We start from the raw sequence: 23867 nt of genomic DNA, 5'->3' as shown, positions 1-23867 counted from the left end.
TAGTCCACTGACTTCCTAGCTCATGAGGGCTATCCACCAGAAAGTTTTCTCTTTAGTGGCCTCTCTTTTTTTTTTTTTTTTTTTTGCCTGTCAGCCAGCAAGTGTCCCCAAAGAATGGTTGAACTGCCTTTGCAAAGTGGTGATCTTCCAGGAACTCTTATGGGAAAAAGAATATGGTAAAGTATGACACTTATTGATAAATTGCTAGAGCTGGTGGTAACAACCAGTATTTGTGACAAGCAGACTGGGTACAGGTTAATGAGTTTCATATTTAATATGACTGTTTATTAACTAATGTAGCCTGTTTCTAACAGGTCAGTATTAAATCATGGGATAATTATAAGTATTTTGGTAGTATAGATCAAAGGCACATAATATAGAGGATAGAGGAAGGAGTACTACACTTGTCAGAAATGTGAGGAAAACATTGTTTCAGACAGATGGTGCTCACTCTAGGAATTTAAAGTGTCAAGGAAGATTTCTGAGGATTAACAAACTTGTCATGAGTTCAGTTGTCCAAACAGCCTCTGGCAGTTGTTACATTGGCCAGCTAGCACTGTCCCAACAGCTCCCAGGCACAATTCAGAAGATACTCTGGATCAAGGACCATTTAATAGGCTGTATGTTGGCATTCCATGCTACTTGATCCCAGGAATGTTTAATTTCCCACTGTAGAGGAAGTCACAGTGTAACACAGTATGTTACTGAGGATTGTGATCCCTTGTAGTCCCAGACTGAGAGCTTTGGCTCAGTAATTCCAACTCTAATAGCTCATTTTTTTAGCTCTAGGCGTCCAGGGAGTGTAACAGGAAAGGTAATGGCTCTCAGAACTGAGACCACAACTTCAGATGGAAGTTTTTAGTTCCAGCTGGACTTTCTGCAGCAGGATCTTACTTGATTTTTAAGCATGACTCTAGTCTAAACAGCTCTCAGAGATGCCATCACCAACAACCATTACCTTCTGTATCACCAGCTGGCTTTAGTATCTTCCAGAATATAAACAGAATGAAAATAATGGAAGCAGTCATATTAACATACTATAGTAGCCAGTCACTATGTATTGCCAGAGCACACTAAATGCTCTCATGTGGAGGAGAGAGGTTTCCCAGTCCTGTCTTTGCAAATATTTTTCTGAATTTGTTTATGTTTACCTTATTAATTTTCTTTCCCCACTTTCCTCCAAAACAAAATAATTCTTATGCTAAAACTTCAAGAGAAGAAGAATAGATCTAGCACCTGCCAGAGATACTCAAATATTAAAAATAAAAGATGGCCTGTTAGAACAGAGAAGGAACAAGAGAAAACTGAATATAAGGGGAGTGGAAAAGTGGTGATAGTGGGCAAGTTTATTCTGCTATTTATATATCAGTCAGGTCTCTATTTCAGAACAAACCACTCCACAGAATTAAATCCCAGGCAGAAGGGTTAATAGGGTAGCTGTGAGTGAGGGCACACAGGGGTCACACACTTGGGTAGGACATTCTAACTCATCCCTGTCCTCACTCTCTTGGAGATAGTGTCAATCAGCTGGAAACACATCTCCAGAGCTGGCTGCTTCATGGTAAGGAGAGGCTGTGACCAGAGCTTATGTATGGTATCTTTGCAGGAGAGCTCTGTTAATATCTCTGACAGGATCTCTTTATCCTGTGCCTTCCTAATCTGCAAGTCAACAGGAAAAGAGAGGGAGTTCACTATGCTAAATTGAGTTCCTGCTGTGTGTGATTGGTACTGGCTTTACTTTGTAAAGTAAAGTTGCCTCTTTGTTTTATCAAAACTTTGTGTTTTGTTTTGCTTTGCTTTGTTTTTCAAATGGAGGAGGGAAATACTTTTGGCATTGCCATTCTGGGACTTTTCTATCCTAAAGCACCCTGGTGCTTTCTATCCTAAACCACCCTCTCTTCTTATTAATCCTGCCCCTTACCTATGCCCACTGCTCCCAAAGCTTCCCCTGCACATTAAGACCTGGGCGTCTTACACCAACTGGGATATTTTCAGTAATTGCTTCTACAGTCACTGAAGTCTCTTTTCAGTACTTGCTGACTCTGTGCTGGGAAAACATGGTTTCTCTTGATGTGCTGCCTGAAACAAGAACTTTTGGCTCCTCAAAGGAAACCAGCACTTCTGACAGAAGTTGAAAAGAGGACAAGTTGTTTTGAAATGTAAAGTTAACATTGAAAAACAAAGGGAGGTTGAAGGCTCCTGGTTCATTTTTTTTCATTTACAATCCTTCTGTACCCTTAGTACCTCAGTCTGTAATTAAATGTAAAGTTCTGTATATATAGGAAGTTATTACATTATTTACTGACCCTTTCTGGCATTAAGTTTCTTGAAATCATGCCAAAGCATCACATTGTGTAGCACAATTGTGCCCCCACCATTCAGTATTTTGGCTTGGTCTGAAGTGCACTGACAGAGGCAGGCAGCTAACGCAAAGCTCTAAGGAACAAATTTAGTTTCATCATTCTGGATAATATTAGAAGTGAGAACAGAGCAATTTAGGAAACAGTGCAGCTTCACAAGAGAGAGCTCCCGAGAGCTGCTGCAGCACACTGTCTCAGCACTACAGGCTGTTTATAAAACAGAGACTTACGCAACATAAAACCATTTGGATGTTGAGTTCAAATGCTTCAAAATGGGAGACAGTTCCTGCCAGCTACTCCAGTCTATTGAATATTAGGGACTTATTTGAGAATTTGGTCTAGGTGTGTATTTTATGTCTCCCCGAAGATGAAGGGCATAGTGGTCAACTGTGTCTTGCTTTTTGTGAGAAAAACGTTTGTTCTAGCTGTTCAGACATTGTTTTGAAATGGGAGGATTTTGGTGGTCCAGCAGCAAGGACTGATATTTTAAATGGAACATTTTTCTTCAATGTATAAAGAACTGCAGTGCAGCAAGGACAGGAAAAAGCCTAGTGGCTCCTCTGCATGCTGGAGAGAAGACAAACTGGGTCATAAGGAACAGTATCAGAGGAACAGATGAACAAAAAGAGAAAGAGACAAAATCAATATGAGGGGAGAAGAAACACAGACTCACGAAGGGAGGAACTCTGACCATACCCCACAGGGACCTCCAGCAGCACTCGCACCTGCCCAGGAATGAGCTCGAGGGACAAACATGAACGTCAGGCTCAAGCAAAGGGGCCTGACCCTGCGAGCTCCCACCAGCACAGGATCCCGGCTATTGCCTTTCCTTCAGACAGATGCAAACCCCCATAAAAGCAAAACCAGCCCCGACCCACTGATTATTTTGAGTATTTATTTCCCTTCCTTTGAACTCTTCATTTCAGCATCACACAGAACATTTCCTTTCGGTAGAGGTGACTCTTGTAGGAAAAAGCTGTGAGGAGGATGGCTGGCATTGCTTCCTGTGGCAGAGTTGCCTCTGGAGTAAGAGAAAAAGCAAACTGATAGTACATGCATAATTTTACTTCCCTTGAACTTGTCTTTCTGTATTCTTGGAACTCTATTTTTTCTCCCGTTTTTCTTCCTGGTGACAGCATGAACGAATAGTTATTCACATCCTTCTTTTAGCCGGGTATCTTAGGAAACTGACTTTAAAGGGACGGCGGCATAAATACAGCACGCACGGAACATTCTCCCTTCCTGTTCAGAAACTCAGGGGGGAAAAAAAAAAAAAAGCAGGAATAAACACCTGACCTCCCCAGTGGCAGTGCTGGGGCGGGGAGCGGAGCCGGGAGAGAGTTCCGCGGGGCAGGGTGACCCCTGCCGGGGGCGCTTTGTGCTGGAATTCCAGCGAAAATCCCAGCGCAGGAGCAGCAAGCTGCACTCAACCCTGTGCTCAGAGGAGCTTGACTACGTGTTACAGCATCGTGCACCGACCATTTCTTCGTCATGCAAGCAGGAGGCTCCAAAAGGCCTCCCCACACACATTACCTGAGGTAAGGGCTCGCTGCCTCTCACAGGGCGTCCGTGGTTTAGAGCAGACTGAGGGGTTATCCCCAAACAGCAGGGGTAGGAATCCTCTGGCCTGCACCTAAGCTGCGCACCAGTGATGCTGGTGCACTCAAATATCTGTAGCTCCGACTCTGTTCACCTGGTTGCTCAGCCAGTTTGAGTTCAGTCTCAGAAAGTTGGCTGCCCTCTGGTAAAGCTCAAGGGAGTAAATTCAGGCAAATTACTCCTATGGAAACAGGTCCAGGTTGTGTCTGAGGAGGGCGAGCCCTGGCATCTGCTCAAGTCACCCTTGCCTATACTTGTGTGTCTCCTTCCATTCACAGCTAGCAGAGAGAGATCACCACTGACAGGGAGACCAGTGCTCTCTTCCACAGTTGCTATGGTGGTGTGGGCTCCTATTGCTTAGCTGGTGCCTTTTCAACCTGTCAAGGGACAGGGAGTAGTGCAAATGTGACTGTGACACAAGTCTGTGGTGCTTAGTCATGGGAGTTGTTGAACTGTGCCCTGAGGGTTTTGGTAAGACACCCAGCAGTCCAGCAGGAGAAAATTTAATACTTGAAGGCATTTTAAAAGCGGACACCTGGCACCCATTTGCTGTCCTGCTTTTTTTGTGCAGTTAGCCATGGCTAGGAGCCCTGCAGTTGTCAGCTACATCTCAGTGTAATTTTACACACACGAATATTCACAATGTACTGTTCCTTTGAACTACGTCAAAACAGCAAGCTGTTTCTTTGCTCAGAAATGTAACTTAGTTCTCCCTGCTTAGCTACTCTCATAAGCATCAAGAGACAAGTCCAACATCCACTGAAAGTAATGGAAAGACATGGATGGTTTTCAGTGGGAGTTAGATCAGTATTCAATTAAATACACAATTCAGTAAGACAGGCCTTAACTGCTTCTCTTATTAATAACACTAAAATTAGTTTACTCAACAGAGACATTTGGTCTTTATTTTAAAATTATTTCCAAATCCAGAAAATATTTAAACTGTGTGCTCAGCCAAGAGTTTGTATTTTCTGTTGAAGAAGGATGCTCAGAAACTTGTGTCAAAAAGCATGAAATTGTGGGTTTCAGCAGATCCTCCTAATAGAGGCAATAATTAAAGTTGTTGTAAAGATTGTAAAAGCATAAATCCATGCGCCTTTTTTTCTGAAGTTTCCTTCTACTGCTTCTACACAGTGTTCAGCCTCTTCCAAAAAGCATCCTAGAAAGCCTCAGAATGTTACTCCCCCTGGTCTAGCGGGGTCAACAACCCCTTCACAAAGCATGTACCAGGCTACTGACCTTTAACACCCACCCTGCCCCATTCCAGATGCAAGTGGAAAAGTTACCTACTCTGGGCTTAAGTTCTTGGATGTGCACAGGAAGAAGAATTGAGTGTTTCACTTCTGAAACAGATTTGTGCTTTCCCCAAGTAAAGCTGACAAGCTAGACAGCATCACTTCTCAGCCCACCAGCTGAACTACACTGTGCCCCAGCTTCATCTCAAATCTTTGATTCTAGGAAGTTTTTCTGGGGTAGACTGCTATTAGTCCTACACTTGCAAAGGCCCTCTTGTTTCTTGTTGCTTTTTTCAGTGCATCTTTGTGGCATGGTTGATTTGAGAGATTAACAATCACGTGTGGCACACAGATGAGCCAGGCAGAATCACATGAGTGGTCCTGTTACAAAAAGGCACCTTTCCTGATGCTGTGCTTTTCTCAGGGGTTTATCAGGCTTTGTGCTGCAGGGAGCTAAAATTCTTGCCCAGGAAATAATGGAAGAAATGGCATTGGCTGCAAACAGATGATCGTTTGCCCTTCTGAAACTATGAGAAGGTGCTGGGAGACTACTAGCACTCGAGTAACTTCGTTGCCAGGGCAGGCAAATTACTCTAACTTGGTGGAACAGTCTATATGGATGCATGTATATACATACATCAGTTTTTATTCCACACCTGGCCAGGTAGCCTTAGCTGAAAGTGCCTAAGAAATAAAATTCAGGCAACAGCTTGGGTTTACTGTAGTGAGAATGTACCCTCAGATCTCTTAATTTTCCTATTTGCCAGATTGTTGGAAAATTTTGAACCAGCTGAGTAAAGTTTCTCTATTTTCTAAGGGGTTTTTTCTTACTTTCCTGTTTCTTCATTGCTCTTTCCAGGCAACACAGGGTGATGTTCAGGTTTTCTTCTCTATTGCTAAAAGAATTTTTTTGCAAAACATGCCAACTGAACCAGGCCTGGAGGTAGGCTGAAAGAACAGGCTCTATCTTATGGGCTGCTTTTCTCAGCTTCTCAGGTGGGATCCCAGCTGCTTAGGAAACAAGATAATCTCTTGCTCCTCCCCTTAGTGATTTAGTACAAGTCTGTCAAGAGAAGAGAAGAGAAAGCAGGAAAGCTTTTTTTATTCCTGAGAGTGATAGGAGAACTGCCATAAAGCTGTAAAAATAGGGGCTATCTTTTAATCTGTTCTGCAGTGCTTGGCCTGTGATTTGAGAGAAGAGTGGTCCTGTGCTGCAGCTGGATTTCCTTGGCTGGGAAAGTGGAAAGGAAAAATGTGTCACCTGTAGCGGGAGGTAAGAAAGTAAAAAGCCAGGCTAGGAGCAGAGGTGAGCATGGTGTGGGTTTAGTGAGGAAGGGAGGTGGGCAGGGCCAGTGGCCCAAATGGTAGTGGGTATGGACTAGGAGGTGGTGGCAGGGCTGATAGCAGGGAGACTGCAAATGAAACAGTTGCTTTACTTGTTTTTTGAAAGAGCTGGCTATAGTAAATGTTTTATGCCCATTGGAGGTAGGGCATAGAGGATTCCAAAGTCAGGAGACAGACCAGACACACAACTCTGTAACAGAAACAGTCATCTCCTTCCAACTCACCTGTGCTTTGTATATCTCAGCCCATTTGTTGTTTTCTCCATTATACTTTTGGTACTTGTTCTGTCTTTCCCTCATATGCTCAATGCTTGTCAAAGAGATGTTCTTGGGGCCTGTTGTTGCCTTACTGTCTGAAGGTCTCACCTCTCTGCCAGTCTCTCTGCACAGTAAGTTAAAATTCTTAGGGTCCCAACATGTTCTTCTACTGTCCTGAATGCCTGCTGCTCGCAGCTTTTTCCTTGAGTGCTCCTGCTTTTGTGTATTCCTCTGTGTATACAACGTGTTTCCAACCTCCTGATCCTTAGGGAAAGGGAATCTTTTCATTGAGCCATTAAAGAAGTTAGATAAATTTAATAATATAATAATAGTAAATTAAATTTGATAGAATCATGATAATGTGTGTGTGCTTGAATTTAGTGACTGGCTTGTTACTAATTTGCCTCTTCCTGGTTCCTCTCAGTTGTTTCTTCTAATTAATGTGTTGTTACACACAGATTAGATACCTTTTCCCAGGTGAGATAGGTACCAGCAAGACTCAGCTGTGCCCTGCAATAAATCATTTACTTATGCCCTCAAGAAGACATTTGCAGGGAACAGAGGAGTTCTTCATATTTGCAAGACAGATCCAGATCGATTCATAGATGCAGCTGTACGTTATCAAGAGTCAATGACAGAGTCCTCAGTATAATTGTTTGTGTGTCAACTGCAGTTGTTTTCCACAGCAGCACCCCTGGCTCAGCATCTAAAAGTAAGGGCTGAGGGTGTCTGTACCTCCTTGACTTTCAAAACCTGGGCAGTCCTTTTCAGTCTGTTTCCTTGTGGTTTGGTGAGCAGTTTCTGGGGGGAAAAAATGATGTGATGTGTTGTGGCATTTTGTTCAGTTCCTCTTCCCTAACCTAGAACAAAACAACAAAATGAGCAATGCTCTGTAATGAGGGATGGAGGTAGGTATGTGTCAAAAACATGCAGCAGTTCTTTCTGTCTTTTTATCCAAATGTAGTCAGAAGATTATCACTGAATTTAGTCAATTTGTTCTGGTGTCCATGGACTATGAATCTTTTGCTATAGGAACAAAAAAAGACTGCTCCAGAAGTTTCCTCTCTTAAGAATATTTTTAGAGTAATCTTCCAGGCTTTCAGCAAAAATAAACCTGGACTTGCAACATCTATGAGATAAATATAAGAGCCACTGTACTGAAGTTAATCAGGTTTTGCTAGTAGGCTGTACATAAAGTGTCTGCATTAGCTTGATTTATAAGAAAGTAGAGGGTTTCGGGTGATAAAGCAAACCCTGGAAAAATACACAGCAGAATTAGATGACCTGTTTCTTTCCTTCAGCAGAAGGCTTCATGTCCTTCACTGTAAAATGACCCACTTCCTCATTTCCAAACTGAATTTTTTCCAGCCTAGCTGGGGGTTTCTTCAGTGTCTTTTGCAGGACATCTCTCTAGATGTAGAGACATTAAAAGCTTTCAGCATGGTATATTTTATTGTTGGGATGACACATTGCTGCTTGCCTACTGCTTTTTTTTTTCATCATGCATGGAGGTGATGGACTCCAATACCAGTGAAAGCCTAGAAATAATGATGTGCTAATAACCTCAGTGCTCACTCATGAGGGAGGGTTGTCTGCAGTGAGAATTCCCCTTTGCTGGTGAGTGATGTGTCTGTGAAGCTTGTGGTGTTGCTGTACACCCAGCAGACGTGGGGATTTGGTAATGAGGTCCTGAGGATTTAGAGAAGTTACTTTATTACTGCTGAAGAGATTTAAGAATGGTTTTGTTAAAGCTTCATAATCATAAATACTGGTCTCTGCTGCATACAAATGAGAAGCCCAATCCTACAGCCCTGCTGCTGAGGGCAGCACTTAGTCCTGAAAGATGTGGTGATTATGTGATTAGCCAGGAGGCTGAATTCTGCCATTTTCTATGTGAGGTTTAGCAGCGTTAAACCCACACTGAGGACCTAGGGTTGAGGTAATCACTATCCTGTTACCAGTTTCCTGAGTTATCTGCTCCTCAGCCTTTTATTGCCATAAATAACTCTAGAAGTCAGGCCTCACTGCCAGAAGTGTTAAGTGCTGCAAATAGTATAGAAGATGACTCATGAAGTGAGATGAAGGTGGAGCATGAATCAGTAGCAAGAAAACCGATATACAAAGGAGACATTCTCAATGCAGATGACACAAAAAATCTGAACAAAGAAATGTTCAATCATTATAAAAATGAATCAAAAGGGTTTTTTTTTCAAAAGAAAAAAGAAACTCTTCTATTTAATGAGAAAGACCATTCCAGCAAAAGCCCAAAGCACGAAGGTGTTGCATACTGACCATGCTGTTCCTTAGCCAAGATAAACTGTGGACTGTATAGAAAGAGGTGGTTGGAAAATTCTTCCTGGTTTGTCCAAACAAAGCAGAGTATTCAGCAAGCAGGTTGCTTTCCAGATTGTTCTGTGTCTATACAAGCTAAGAAAAGAACTTGTCTTTGAGCTAAACAGTTTTGGAGATCAAGAGTCCTCATAGCTTCAATGAACCCACACTGAAAGCTAACAGCAATAGAAACACTAAAATAACCTGAGTGCATTCCCTGTAAATGATAATGCATGATAAGAAGATAAAATTCCCACAGACCGTTCCATTTGAAATGACCGCTTTTGGTCCTTTTGCTTACCCTCCAAAAGCTTGCACATGTAGGAGTGTCTTTAAAAGTAGACTTGGAAAAAAGGTACCTGATAGATGATGTCCTACAGCTGTTGGTACACTAATGAACTAAAGGGTCCTGTTCTGCCTGCAATTCAACTCCTGCCATTTCCTGGGAGAAGGGCTGTTTATTAGGAGTTTAATGTAACTCCTCAGAGGTTAGAGTTAAACATTTTCATGTTTGACATCAGCTACGATACTTTAGAAATTAGAAGAAGGTTCCTTGTTGAGGGGGTGGTCAGGCACTGGAACAGGCACCTCAGGGAAGTGGTCATGGCACTAGGCCCGTCAGAGTTTAGCAAGCATCTGAATGGCACTTAGTCATGTGGTCCAGTTTTTGGTAGTCCTGCAGAGAGCAGGAATCTGGACTCAATGATTCTTATGGGTCCCTTCCAACTTGAGATATCCCATGATATACAATCTCTTTGAAGCAATAAAGGGTAAAAGCAACTTCCAGCAGGTGCTAAAATGCAATAATGGAAAGAAGCCTACCTGTGTCTTAGGTGAAAGCTTTGTCTCTGCTACCATTTTTAGTAAGAGCCACTGTTAAAATTGTAGAGGCTGGTTTATCCCATGGTGTGTATGGCTCTTCCTTGGCTTTGTTATGCTAGGTGCATAAAATGTTGCTCTCAAAGGTACTGCTCCTTTAGAGCAGTAATCCTTAGAAACAAGTGTAACAAGACATCCTAACATGTACTGCTTTAAGTTCCTTCATTCAGGATAAAGTAAGGGATGGTCAGAAGACTGAACACTTCTAATGTAGCTGTTTCACAGTGTTGGCCATGGCAGGAAATCTGGAGAAGATGGGTAATGCTGCCAAGGCTTCAGGGACGCAGATACTTACGTGAAGCAGAACTATGCACAGGAAGGGAAAGCTCTAGCAAGGTTCTCTCTCTCTCCAATGTTACTGTAAAAATAATCTCAAACCTGGTTGTACTCATCTTTTATAGGGTTGTGAGGGCCATGAGTTCATTTTTTCATTGAAGCTAGTGCTAGGAATGAAACTTGGCATAAATTCGTACTTATTCCTGGTCAGTTCCAAAATTTCAGATATGAATTTACCTGTGTGTTAATGAGCAAAATCCAGAACTGCATGTTGTAATTTGCAATAAGTCTGGGTACTACACCTTTTCTACTGTGTCTGTGTTAAATGCATTTAATCTGTCTATTCATAGGAAATCTGCTGGATTTGAGCTTTAATGGAATAAGTTATCCTTAAGGAAAGTAGCACAGGCTGAGTTTTCTGTTGCTGCTAAGGGAGAGCTGATAGTTAACAGCTAGTGACAGATTTATGTTTTCACTTGTAGGCTATCCAGCAGTGGGCCCAGCTCAAATATAAAGTATCACTTGGAAAAGTTGGCTTTGTTAGTGAAAAATATGAGGTTCATTTAAAAATCTCTACTCATTTTAAGACTGAAAAAAAGTGCCTTCTTCCTGTTGGGAGAATAGAAATTCTCTAAGGAGAAATAGCAGAGACTGAGTTTCTGTCAATAAAAGGATCTGTGTAATTTAATACCAGACAGCTTTTAAATACAATAGGAAATAAAGAGCAGACGCTCGCCTGTGTTATGAAGGGGAAAAATACAAAAACCTGCCTGCAGTATGTTACCTAAACTTAGCCACAGAGGGGCCAATCCTCTTGGATACTCAAAAATCTGTCTGAAAGAAGTAAGTAAAGGCTACAGAGAAGCTGTAGTTGGAGACCCTCTATCCCATTTTCCAAAGTGCTGGCAATAGGAAATGTGTTAGGCAGCACCAGTGGCCAGGCTGTAAGGCAGCCCTTGCTTGTTTAGTCCTTTTTGCGCAGAATCACAGAATATGAAATTTTCTGTTTGATTTTTCAATAACGTAAGTGGCTGAGGTCAGAGATGCATGAATGGCTTCCCTTTAAATGATAAAGCTACTCAGACGTCCTTGGTTTGAGCTTGAATTGTTCAGGTGTTCAAGCAGTGATGGGATCATGCTTTGGAAAATGCATATCCATAAACGTGTTAAACTTCTTACGGATGTCCTGCAGACCTCCTCCTTCCTGACATCTGTACTCGAAAGCCTTTATAGAACAGGCATCTGGTCCTTAACACAATGCTTGACAACAGAAGAAAAAACTTTGAGTTCAGAAACCGAAATAAATCTCAGGTTATCATTCAGAATGCAAAGAAAAGGGACACTAGCTTCTTAGTCAAATAGCAGTTCTATAATTTTTCATAGTTTTTTTACATCAATTTTGTAATGGTTTCTTAGGCTGAGATCAGATATGAATTGTAGACTTCTCAGCAGTGTCGATATCTGGGATTTCTGATGTCTTAATTTTAGTGTAATTTTAAGTCCTGACAGCAGCATTTCTTCTAGTTTCATGGGCCTGAGAAACAAATTTGTATCCCCTACTGGCACGCAACTTCCAGTGAGTTTTTCAAAGAGCAAGTTATTTCCTTTGTCCATATTTGAAACAAGCCCAGAAACGGTGAACAACTGGAAACCATTGCCAACTTCTGTTGTACTAACACCCCTACAGTGCAGTTCTCTGTTGTTAAACAACTTGCTTCTAAAGTCTAAGAGGATGTATATGCTTGGATGTTTATTGTGTACAGAACCTGCATCTCAGGGTGCTCACAGCAGAGTCAAAGCTGTAGCAGGAGTCCTGTTTCATATGACACTTACCTTGTTCTCATATGCTTCTCCAGTTCTGGCAGTGGTACTTCAGCTCTTGATTATTCCCTGCATCCTTAGCTCTTCAAGAATGATGATTTTTGCCTCTGTTTCCTCTAAGGGTGATGATTTACTGATGAACTCATTGGTGAGCAGTGTGTCTTCAAAAGATGTAAACATTAAAACTTCATACTTGTACAGCACTTGGCATTCAAACAATGCTTCATGATGTATTTCCAATGCCAGAGTTATTGTTTTAAGAGGTTACATACTGAGACTGTCCAGTGGAGAAGGGCCAGCTGGAGCCTCTCTTCACTGCTCAAAGTTTGCAGTAAACATTTTAGTGGCCTGAAGAATGGTGCAGGCACCTAGTCCAGTTACACCCAGAGGGGCACGTTCAGGAAACCATGGAAGCATATGTTGAAGACCTGTGAAGTCACTTTTTGAGCATGTTCCCAAAGAGGGTCCATAGGAGCCCTTGATAATTTGAATTCTTAAGGGTTCTGTGATCTAGTTGGAGAAAGCCAGGCTAGGATGGTACAGTACAAGCCTACTAATGGCCATATTGTAAAGATCCCTATGTTCGTCTGTTAAATAAACCCAAACTTTCACGTGTTTGTGTGGTATGTGATTTTTGTTGTAACAGCATTGCTACATTTGAGTCTGATCATAAGCATTTCAACAATTATATATTTATAAACAGCATTAGGACTAAAAACCAAGTCATTTGATAACTCTTCTGAGTGTCTGTTTAGTTTCCACATATTAGACATGAATAAACAATGAGCAGCTTTCAGGCCAAGACCCATTGGGTTTTGCAGTCCTCAGCTGACAGTTCTACCATCTGCCCAATCTCTATTGGCAGAAGTGAGAGCTCTTATATGAAAAATGCTTGGATCAAATCAAAATTGCAGATACTTGACATCTGCCAGTCTTCAAGAGCAGAGTGAGTATTACAATGTTGACTTATTTTTCAGTTGTAAAACAAAAATACAGAACATCTACCACCCTGTAGCTGACTCCGTACTGCTCCTAAAATAACCGAACCAGTTACCCAAAAAGCACTGGGCTTCAGCTGTCAGTCAGAACATGCAAATGTCAGAAGCCAGTATACAGCAAAACACATCCTGGCAAAAAATAAAAGTAGGATGAGTGGGCAACACTGACAAGTGATGTGAATTTGTATTGGTTTTACTAATCCATTCAGGAGAAAAATGTAGTTGAAGTATCTTGGTATGATATGTCTTTTTTGGTCTTGAAAAAGAAGACTGAAGCATGATTTCAAAACTTTCTGTTCAGAAATTTCCTGTGAAGTTATCCTCTAGAAAGTAGGAGGAAAAGGAGCTTAAAATTAAATGAAACCATTTCAGAGCAAGCAAATAATTTTGTTCAATATGAACTGAAATCCTTTCATCACGTCCTTCTGTGGTATTGGGAGTTAAGTCCTCTTTAAAAAATAGCAAACACCACTAATTACTATTTTTGCGTCCAATTTGAAATACTTTATTACAAGTCCAGTTTATTATAAAAAGTAAACAACCACTTTAGATATTCCACTTAGCATATTTGTTAAACATAGTATGTTCACAGCACTTGAAAAATACAAGAGTTAAACTTTGAAGTTAGGGGGTTTAAATAAACCAAAAAATGGTGCTGCTTTTCCATTAGCAACTCGTACTGCAATGGTATCCTAAGATTATAGAAAAGTTTAAGTGCTCACTTGCACTTGAAAGAAAAAAAATTCTTCGCACACCTTTGCTTGTTGTCATGATGATTTCTGGAGTTTTTATCTTTTTTTTCCATATTATAACTGGCCTTGCAACTTCTGGTTGCAAACGTGAAGAAATAACAGGGTATTGGGTGTTTACGTCCTATCTCTACTTGCTGCTTGTCAGGGCATTGTATAAAAACTAGCTCATTGTAACACCAGACTGAGAGGCCTCCTGTGGGCAACCTCCCTTCCCAATGTACTGTAATCCCAGTTAGAGAGGGCTGCCCCTGGGGACAAGGCTGGGTTTGTTCTCTTGGTCTATTCCAGGCATCTGCCAAGGAAAGTATTGATCCTCCTTCCTCTTCTGGTAGTGAGGGTTGAGTCAGGCTGAAGAACATAATCATCAGCTACTCTGTGCTACTATGTCACAGTTTTAAACCAGTGCTAGGAGCTCAGTCTGTGTGGTGTCACAGCATGAACCTTTCTGAGTATGGAAACTGGCTGTAGCAATAGACCTTCAAGATTATTTCCTCCTAGGTCTGTGTTTGTGGAGCTGTTGTGAACTTCAGTTATTGTTTACCTGTGCTTTGGGAGTTGCTGCTTATCTGAAAAGACGTAAAGCTTCATGGTGATTCCTTGGGGAAGATTTCCTCACTGGTCTCATCTTCAAGTTTGGCTCCATCCTTTGAAGTCCCTGTTGGTCAAGCTGCCCCAACCTGTGAAGGTCTGTCTCTCTTCCATCAATGCTGTCATTTCTAGTCTATAGCAAGATGAAGAAACAAATGAGAAAAGCTACTTGGGCTTCTAAACATTTAAAAGGCTGTCTAGAGTAGCCCTATAGAATTGGGAGGTTCAGAGTGCAGTGGAAGACAGGCATTCCTGATACCGTATCCATGTTCTGTCACAGGTGGATGGTGAGTGAAGGTCTCTTGGACCATTTCAAAATTCTTTTTTCATTTTCCCTTTTCAAAACAAGGCAATAACTTTAAGGTTAAATGTGTCCGTAATCCATTTGACTCTACTGGAGTATTGTTTCAGTACTCTAAGTGCCTTCTGTATGCAGAACATTTGTTAGAAATTTAAAACTGAGTTTTAAATTGGCACTTGGTAAGGTGTTAAACTGTGCACCTTCTAAACAATAGCTTTGAACCTCCACATAATGCAGGATTAGAGCCTAGATGTATTCTTGTCTCTTCTCTGTATGTTTGGGCTTAAGCCAACTCAACTCTGTAAGCTTCACAAAGTGGCTTCGCATATATAATATTTACATATATACAAGCCCCCTGCCTCAAAATAACTTTTTGAGGCAAAATCCACCTTGCTGCAGTGTTGTAATCCATCACTGGTGTGGGAGATGAGTGCCTATAATTGTCTTTAATGAGGCAAGTGGGACAGACTGTGAAAAGCAACTTCTCAGGTGCTGTGAAGTCAGATCATGCATGTGGCCAAATGGTGAATCTGCCTCCCCTGTACCAGAAGGATTGTATTAAGCTGAATGAGTGATAGCCCTTCTCTTAAAGAGCTACCCCTAACATCAGCAAAACCATGTCTCTGTGTGTGTATGTCCTCCTGGTACACTCGTGTGCTAAGGCATCTCCTAACATACTTCAGATGGCGTCCGTGGGGAAGAGGTCACCACCTGGCTTTTGACTCCCTGGTTGTTCTGTAGCCGCTCAGAAGGCAGCTGTGCAACTGCAGCCTGGATAGAAATATTGCAGCCCATGGTGAAATTGTGAGCATCTGCTCCTTGCTGCAAGTCCAGGGAGCAGGAATGCCCAATTCTCTTCCTTGAGAGCTTGCGTATTCGTTATCACCAGGGAGTCTTAACTGTTGCCAGGACCTGTTACTACAATAAATAACTCCACAGAAAGCTTTTTTCTTATGTCCTGGTGTACAGACATCATTGTCCTTGTCCAGACACTCCTCTCATAAGTTGAGAGGGAGTATGTTTCATCTGTGGAGCTGGGATGCTGGTCTAGGAGTACCAAGTCTGCATAGGCCATCCAGGGTGTTAGTGAACCTCCTGTGGGAACTCAAGCTGTTAGATGAGCAAGATACTGTCATGTAAAATACACACATTTCAGTGTCTGGTTGGATTTGTTAAGTATACTTCAACACCATTAGCCATGGGAAAAGATCAGTTCTAAATCTGGAATTTCAGGCAGTAAGGCAAGCTTCTAAATGGGAGAAAATGTCATCAGGAGACAGGGACAGGCTGTGACTAGGGAAAATGTTTTAAGCATCCTTTGAGATCACTGTACAATTTCTTGATTGCTGTTTGAGTCTGTTCACATCCTTAGAAGTAGATGTCTGTAGGAGATTTTAAAAAAAGGAAAAAAAGCAGCCATAGCTTATACTTTCAAGAGGTTGTTATAAAAGATAGCAGAGAAATGTTAAGTCTGCTTTCAGTTGAAGATCATGTCTTGGGTCACTTGTGCTGACATCATCAGCTAGTTATAGTTAAAAGTAGATTTTTTTCCCCCCCAAAATATTTACATGAAACAGGCTCTTTGTATGAAATAAGGATTCAAAACCTTTTGAAGGAGAGAACAAGCTCGAGTAACTGTTAATAATGATGAGGATTTTTTTTTTTTTTTAAGTTGTTTTTTTTTTAACTTCCTGAGACCCTGGTAACGAATGTCACTTTTCTGACCTTACCCTGACTTGTAGTGGCAACATTTCTTTAAAACTTGTCAAATTTTCTGTGTGTATATGAGAAACGGAGATGTTTACGTGACTAATGTCTCTTTTAAATAGTAAGACCAATGGACTTTCAGAATCAAATGAACCCCACTGCTGAGACACTGTGACTCCAGCTTAAGCGATTGCTCTGGCTGGCTGGCTGCAGGCAGCCTCTTGCGTTCCTCTTGTGTCCAGTCCAAGCCCTCAGCTGGTCTGGCTGGAAAGCTGAATAAACTCATTCGCATGGCAGGGAGCCTAAAGCGATCTTCCCTGCCCCAGGGTGCCTTGCTTGACTGTGCAAGGCGCTGCCTTAAGGATCCTGTACGGCTTCCAGGTTCTCTCTAGTGAGTGCCTCTACCAAGCTCGGAGTGTGTGTGTGACTGTACCTACCCGTGCTGGCATCCTGGTGCTGCAAGGCACTATCAAATGTGCACCTGCTGTTTCTTGAGAAAAAGCTGTCTTCCAAGACATCTTGTTCTTTTTTCATCCCTGATCAACAGGGACCTGACTCTTGTGTTCAGTCTGAATTCACACAGAATGCAAGTCAAGTAACCTTTTGGTGTGTGGGTATTTTGTTGTTGTTGTTCTGTTTTCTCTCTTTAGCAGATGTTTGCAGGTTGCATGTGGTAATGCTGAAATATGATTGATGCTTGATGTAGGGCAGAACAGGATGGACAGGTTGAGCTTCTTGTTTGTATTTTTGATTAAATGCTTACTGTGATGGTACAGTTCTAAAACTTGGTTTTAAGTAAACAATGAGTGAAATTTTAATCCTTTTCAAAGAGGTGATTTTTATTTGTTCCCTTAAACACAGATAAGGTGATAAAATGGAAATAATGCCACTTATCAAAGTAAGGAAATTGATTAAATGTAAAATCATAGGCTTTAGCATAGTCAAAAACTGGGTAAGCTTTATGATTTATGCTTTACAAATTGATTATTGGCACATAAAAGACAAGACAAGTGATAGTTTGAAGAAATAAGAGTACATGGGATGTAACAAGTGGCATGAAATTGGCCTCCATTAATATTTATGGCAAAGAACTTTCTCGGATCTTAACAGGATTTGTGCACTTAGAGCCTGAACTTTTAATATCTGACGCACATGATTAAATTGACGTGGTGAACAGTATGTTTTTGAACAATCAGAGCTACAGGCTTTCAAGAGCAGACTGCTCTCATGCTGATGCTGACTGACGATAGAAAATCCTTTCTCTCATTTTAGCAGCTTTTCATTAATATGTAACATTAAAAATAAGCAAGTTTCAGTACAGTCAAGGCACCAGGATGTGTGGTATGTGAAAAAATAGAGGATTTTCATAAATACAAATTAAGATATTTGCCTTTAAGAAAACACATGGAATGGAGCTTATGTGAAGCACAACATGGAAACTAGAGAGAAAGAGGAGCTGTGAGAAGGCTAGTAATGGTGAAAAGAGGAAAAAATGCAGGTCTCTCTATGCCTTATCTTGTGAGAATGAAAACAAAAGCCAGTCACAGGGATGTGCATGCTGGGGAATAATCACTACAAAATCAGAAAGCTGTTTCTGTAATTGCTAGTGGTATGTGGAGGAAATTGAAATGTATGAGTATTTTAAAATGAGGAGAGTTGTTTTCAAAACTTCCAAATCTGAAGCTGTTTGATGGCTTGCAGGATGCTTGGCAAAATTAAATGGGAGGCAGGACATCTTGGTATCTGTGACCTTATCAGCTGTCTCTGATTTATACACCTAAATTAGTGAGCTGCTGCAGAGAGGGGAGAAAAGTACTATCCATGGAATGGCGTTTCTGCTATACAGCAAGGCTTTGCTGGTCCTGCTAAGTGACCGATTTCCATTTAGTATCACCACCCTGACATGTATGCAGATAAAAGGCATTCTCCTAAGGTTTGGAAGCTGACTGCAGTTATTAACAAACCAAAGCTTGGCTGATTTGAAAGGGAGAGGCAAATTTCTGACATTTTTAGTCTGGTAGCAGTCCTGCTGGCTTCGAACAATAGAAAGTGATGGTGGATTTTTAAGGGACTCTGAGTTGCCATATTTCTCTTTGAAAACAGGACTGAATAGTCTGGTGGCTAAAGAGGAAATGCCCTGACAACTGGTGAGCACAGGGTAGTCATTTTGGGGGGGGGAAGGAGTTTGAAGCCAGAAAGACTGCAAGACTGCAGCCCATGCTGTGCCTGAAGAAGGAAACGGGTACCCATTTTCGCTGTCTGCTAGACACATGGGTGATGGAGTGGAGGGGAAAAATCCACCCCGGGAGAGGGGGACTGCAGCTGGGACTGAGTCTGGAGGCTGGTGGGGGCAGTAGGCAAGAAATGAGCTGGCTTGTGGAATGGGCAGAAGGAAGGGACAGAGAAAGAGATGAGGAGGTGGGATAAGATAGGGTGACTGGAAACCAAAGGTGTTGGACATGGACCAAAACTAAGCATTTTTGCAACTGAAGTCAAAGCCTCTACAGACTGTACAAGAACTGCTGCACTTCAGTGACTGACTGCTTAGCTAAATCCAAACAGGCTTTCACACACAGGCACTACATGATGTTTCTTTCCCTGCAGTTTTCTTCTGTTCTCAACTTGAAATCTTACCTGGGTAGTGGTAGATCAATTTGTGAGTGCTTCCATCTCTGTCTCGTTCATGTCATGTCAGGCTCCAGGTACTCCCAGGTGGACTAAACAGCTTCCAGAGCCTGAATTTTGACACATAGCTTAATATTTGTAAGACTGGGGTGATGGCTAAAATGGTGGCTGTAGTCAGTGGAGACCTGACTTGGTTGTGCTTTGCTAAACCAGCTCCATGGCTGGCACTCGTGTGTGTGTGTTGTATTTCAGTGCTGTATGTCATCCAAATGCTGTACGTAATCTCTCCATGGTGACTGCACAGTATTTGTTTCTATTTAAGGAGAGAAAGAGGTCTGGGTTTTCTGCCAGAATTCCCACTCAGGTAATTACACTTCTGCCTGCAGAATTTCCCCGTAGCTTCAATTGTAGTAGTTGTTCTTCGCTCCTGCTACTAATAAGTGTGACCATAGACCTGCTGCTGTGTTTTGGGAACACAGCAGTAGCTGCTTTGCTGAGGCAAGTGAAGTGACCCTGCTATGTATCCTTTATGCTAGACTTGTCCCTAGTAAAGACTGCTGCATCCAGTCATGCCACTCTGCAGCTCTCATCTTTCTGAGCCTGACTCTGGCATAACAAGTTGGTCTTGATAGTGAGACAGCCAGCTGGAAGCCAATGAAAAGATGATTAAGAGCCAAGAGAAAGCCATATGGAGAGAGAGAGGGATTTCTCTTTACAGAGTTATAAGTAAAAGTGTTTATGTCTTTGGATCCCTCTAGCTGTTTTTTTCCCTTATTTGCATCAGTTTTATGGGTGGGAAGTGGTTGCAGTTGATTAGCAAATTCTACCAAATCTCTTTAGCTAGAACAAATGTTGTAAACAGTAGATATTTCAGGCAGCTCTGTCAATACTAAAAATCAACACGCCAACATTGTAATGGTAATAGCACATATGTCATCATTATTATGCTACTGTTAACTACAATACTATATATGATACCAACATTATGAAAAAAGTATTGTTTTGCAAAATATAAGAGATATTGAATGAAGGGCCTCTTGCCTCAAATTTACCTGATGTAGAGATTTATTTTTTTTCTGAACTTATGACAGCAGAGCTAATAAAGTCCAGCTCAGTCTGGAAAACTCTTCTGCAGATGCTTAATTATCTTTGAAGTCAAAGTAAACACAGACCTTGTTCACTTGGAGCCTTATGCAGAGATTTAAAACAGAGGATGTCCAACATTAAGAAGTTAAGACTCATCAAACATAGTGTAGATAGTAAACAGAACCAAGACAATTGAACCAAATTATTGATTCATGGAATTCATTCTTTCTCTTCACAGAATGTTCACATGCAGATTGTGTTCTCTTGAATGCAGTTCTTATTCAGATTTACTAAATGAATGTTATGGTGAGTGTGTGGGTTTAAAGAAAAAAATTCTGTTAACTAATTCTGTATAGATCATATTCTCAAGATTCAAGCTGTTTCACATATGTTATTGTTTCACTTTCCCTGACTGACTGAATGCTATTCAAGTGAATAGCACTGAAACCTTGCTTGAACTGCTACTAGGAGTCGGGGTGCTCAAAGTGTTCTCTTTGGAGTTGCAAGCTTCTCATGAACATGGAATAGTTTAAGGAAAGTCTGGCAAATAGGAGATGGGAATTTCTGTTACCACTTGCTGTTTTCCTTCCTGTCCAGCAAGAAAAAGTTAATTCTGCTAATTACTAGTAGAGTCAGGAACTGCTGCTTAGTTGAGAGCAAGGGATGTGTGTGAGAGCAGTTTTCTTACTGTAATGTTCAAGGCAACTTTTGCACAGTGCTCTCTTGAACAAGGATTCAGGCTAGCTTCTCATGATTTTAGTTGTAATATGGTGAAGTACTGATTGTGTGTGTGTGTAGATGAGGGACACACTGATTGTAAGTTTTGAAGGACTGATCTTCATGGTGTTCAGAACCTTTGTGTTGTGTCCCACCTTTGCATCCAATCCTCTGCAGAACATAGCTTGCCTGAGAGGTTCAAGACCTTTTTCTTTCCTATCCAACTAGAAAAAACATCATAAGCTGAAGGGTGGTGCTTATCTGAAGTGCATCTGCATCTCTCTTTATGCTTTTTCCCCCTCCCAAGCAACAGCAAAAACTTCCTGCTCCTCTCTCAAGTTGATCTCGATGAAAGCTCCTTATGTCTGTTTTAGATCCTTTTGCTTTCAGTCCAAATACACCAGGCCTTTTCCATCTTGCTAAAATTGCCTATGAGTCTTTTGAGTATGTCTGCTGGAATCCTATCTGAATTGGTGGATGTCACTGTCTTCTGAGAAAGCTTGTGTTTCTGCCACCGAAGAGTCCTTGCAGACTTCATACCATGCAGGTATGAAATAACTCATAATGGCATCTGTTCTCCAGAAACAGTCAATGCACATTAATTGGGTGGGTTGGGAATAGTTCAGAAGTCTTGCATCACTTTGGACTGAGTTGGCCTTTTCCCCAGGCCTTTTCAGACCCATACCATTTTACCTGAACATGTGATGCCAGGTTTGATATCAGATTTTAAGCCAATGAGTAAGTTCTCAAGGTACAGTAGAAATTGCCAGGTTTTTCCTCCTAAGCTGTTGAACTGAGCTGAAATACACTTTCCTAAGGGAATACAGGAACCTGGAAGTGCAAACCCCTACACAGAGGCAAACCAAAGCCCTGTCAGAATAGGGAACGCTCTTAGAATCATAGAATGTTAAGGTCTGGAGAGGACCTTAAAGATAATTTAGTCCAAATACATCTGCGATGGACAGGGACACCTCTCACTGGACCAGGTTGCCCAAGGCCTTAGCCAACCTGGTGTTGAACATTGCCAGAGTGGGGGTATCCACAGTTTCTCTGGGTAACCTGTTCCAGTATCTCACCATCCTCACAGTAAGGAATTTCTTCCTAATCTCTAACCTAAATTTCCCTTCTTTCAGTTTGTACCCATTAGTATTTGTCCTATTACTACAGTTCCTGACAAAGAGTCCCTCTTCAGCTTCCCTCTAGACCCACTTCAAATACTGGAAGGTTTCTATGAGGTATCCACACAACCTTCTCTTCTCCAGGCTGAACAGTCCCAACATTCTCAGCCTGTCTTCATAGGTTGCCTCTTACCAACTTTGCGGACTCGCTCCAACAGTTTCATGTCCTTATTATTTTGGGGACCCCAGAGCTGGATGCAGCACTCTGGGTGGGGCCTCACCAGAGCAGAGTACAGGGGCAGAATCCCCTCCCTTGCCCTGCTGCCCACGCTGCTTTGGATGCAGCCCAGGATTCCTTTGGATTTCTGGGCTGTGAGTGTGCACGGTGCTCATGTGGGTTTTTCATCAACCATCACCCCAAGTCTTTCTCTGCAGGGCTGCTCTCAATCACTTTTCTGGCCAACCTGCAGATGTGCCCACATGTGTGGTCAGAAGGATATGTAACAAGAGAATCACTTGGCAATATTTCTCCAGTCCTGGGTACAAGCTACAGGAGATGCTGTGCTAATGGAGGAGGACATGTGGATGTACAGATAGCTTCACCTTGAGATTCTGCTCATTGCTGGGATAAGACTGTGGTTAGGAGTAAGTTACTGTAAAGCGAATGAAATTGGCCTGTGATCCCAAGCACTTGTAGTTGCTGGAATGGACCAGGAATATTCTAGGCATCAGCCTTGCTTTGTTGTGAAGTGATGCTAGAGCTCCTTTTGTGGGACAGGACAGCTCTGCTCCTGGAAAAGTGCTGTCCCAAGAGAGCACCACCTGGCTCTGAAGTGACCCAGGTTGGTGGACAGCCCTGAAGTGAAGCCTGGGTGAGCTGGTGTCCTTGGTTGTCCTGACTGCAGTTTGGGCTTTGTGGAAGGGCTCAGGAGAAATGCTGTTGTTTGGAATCTACATTATCTGGCATGCAGTCAAGTCAGTCTCCCTTTGTAACTTTCCTACACTAGGGGTGAAGGAGATTTGTGAAGTTAATTAGACTCCAGATTTGAACTTTCCTCATGGGTGTTGGAAACTGGCATTCTCCTTTCAGCTGATATGCATATAGAGCTGCTACACATTGGACTTGGGATGCTCCTGGAATGAGAAATGGAGTGTATGACATATCTATCTGCTTTCCAGGGACTGCCTTGTCAGAGTCTGTGATTCAGCTCTTTGCCTTATGGATTAACTGGGAGTATTCATGTAGTTTTAAAATTTCTTTTAAAACATTTTGCTGAGATGAAGTCTGTGCAGTTAATTAGAGCTCTGCCACTGTTCACAGAATGCTGCCTGTGCTGAGCAAAGCTCTTCAAACACCCTTTTCCTGAATTTGAACAGGCAAAGCACTGGGCTCTCACGCTTTCTTGGCAGGCAGAAGTGGTGAGGTAAGGAGCTACTTGTTCCTGGTGGCATTTCTGTGCTGCTGGGAGCCTGGCTGTGCTGTGAGTGAGGTGGAGCCAGCACTCCTCATCTCCTGGGTCTTGTAGAAGCATGGGGCAGAGAGTGGCTTATTGCTTTGCCAAATGCAGTCTGTCCGTACTGGGAGCAACACATGAGAGATGTCCTTTTGGCACAGTGGTCAAATACCATTTTAGCAGATGTTTAATGCAAAATTGTCAGAGCTTCTAAGGATGCTGTGCCACAGCTTTGCTCCTCTGCTCAACAGAAAATTCCTTCAGACTCCCGGGCTCTTTTATCTGGTTCATAGTCCTGTATCCATATTTTAACTCTTTGTGATCACTTCTTCTATCCCTTGATTCAGCGTGTCCTTTCCCTTTGCCAGGGAGCATCCCTTCAGCTTCTGTCCTCCTCTGAGTGAGCGGCCGTCATGCTT

General features: G+C 42.0%; 1 protein-coding gene across 1 annotated transcript; it reads right to left on the bottom strand.

Annotated features, from left to right (window-relative positions):
• Positions 1-7315: 7315 nt before the first annotated feature.
• On the bottom strand, positions 7316-18479 carry STMND1 (stathmin domain containing 1). Its single transcript, XM_042049004.1, is given in 9 exon segments — positions 7316-7419; positions 7422-7457; positions 7460-7522; positions 7525-7606; positions 7608-7655; positions 8080-8205; positions 12115-12263; positions 14394-14529; positions 15414-18479. Coding segments are annotated over 9 exon segments (867 nt in total). The 5' UTR covers positions 15537-18479.
• Positions 18480-23867: the final 5388 nt, after the last annotated feature.

This window comes from Corvus kubaryi, unplaced genomic scaffold (assembly GCF_017639235.1).
Source record: "Corvus kubaryi isolate FWS band 111438036 unplaced genomic scaffold, C.kubaryi_AGA036_p1.0 69, whole genome shotgun sequence".
Classification (NCBI taxonomy): Eukaryota; Metazoa; Chordata; class Aves; order Passeriformes; family Corvidae; genus Corvus; species Corvus kubaryi.
Note: the sequence above shows the minus strand (reverse complement) of the source record. Positions and strands in the feature narration are given on the sequence as shown.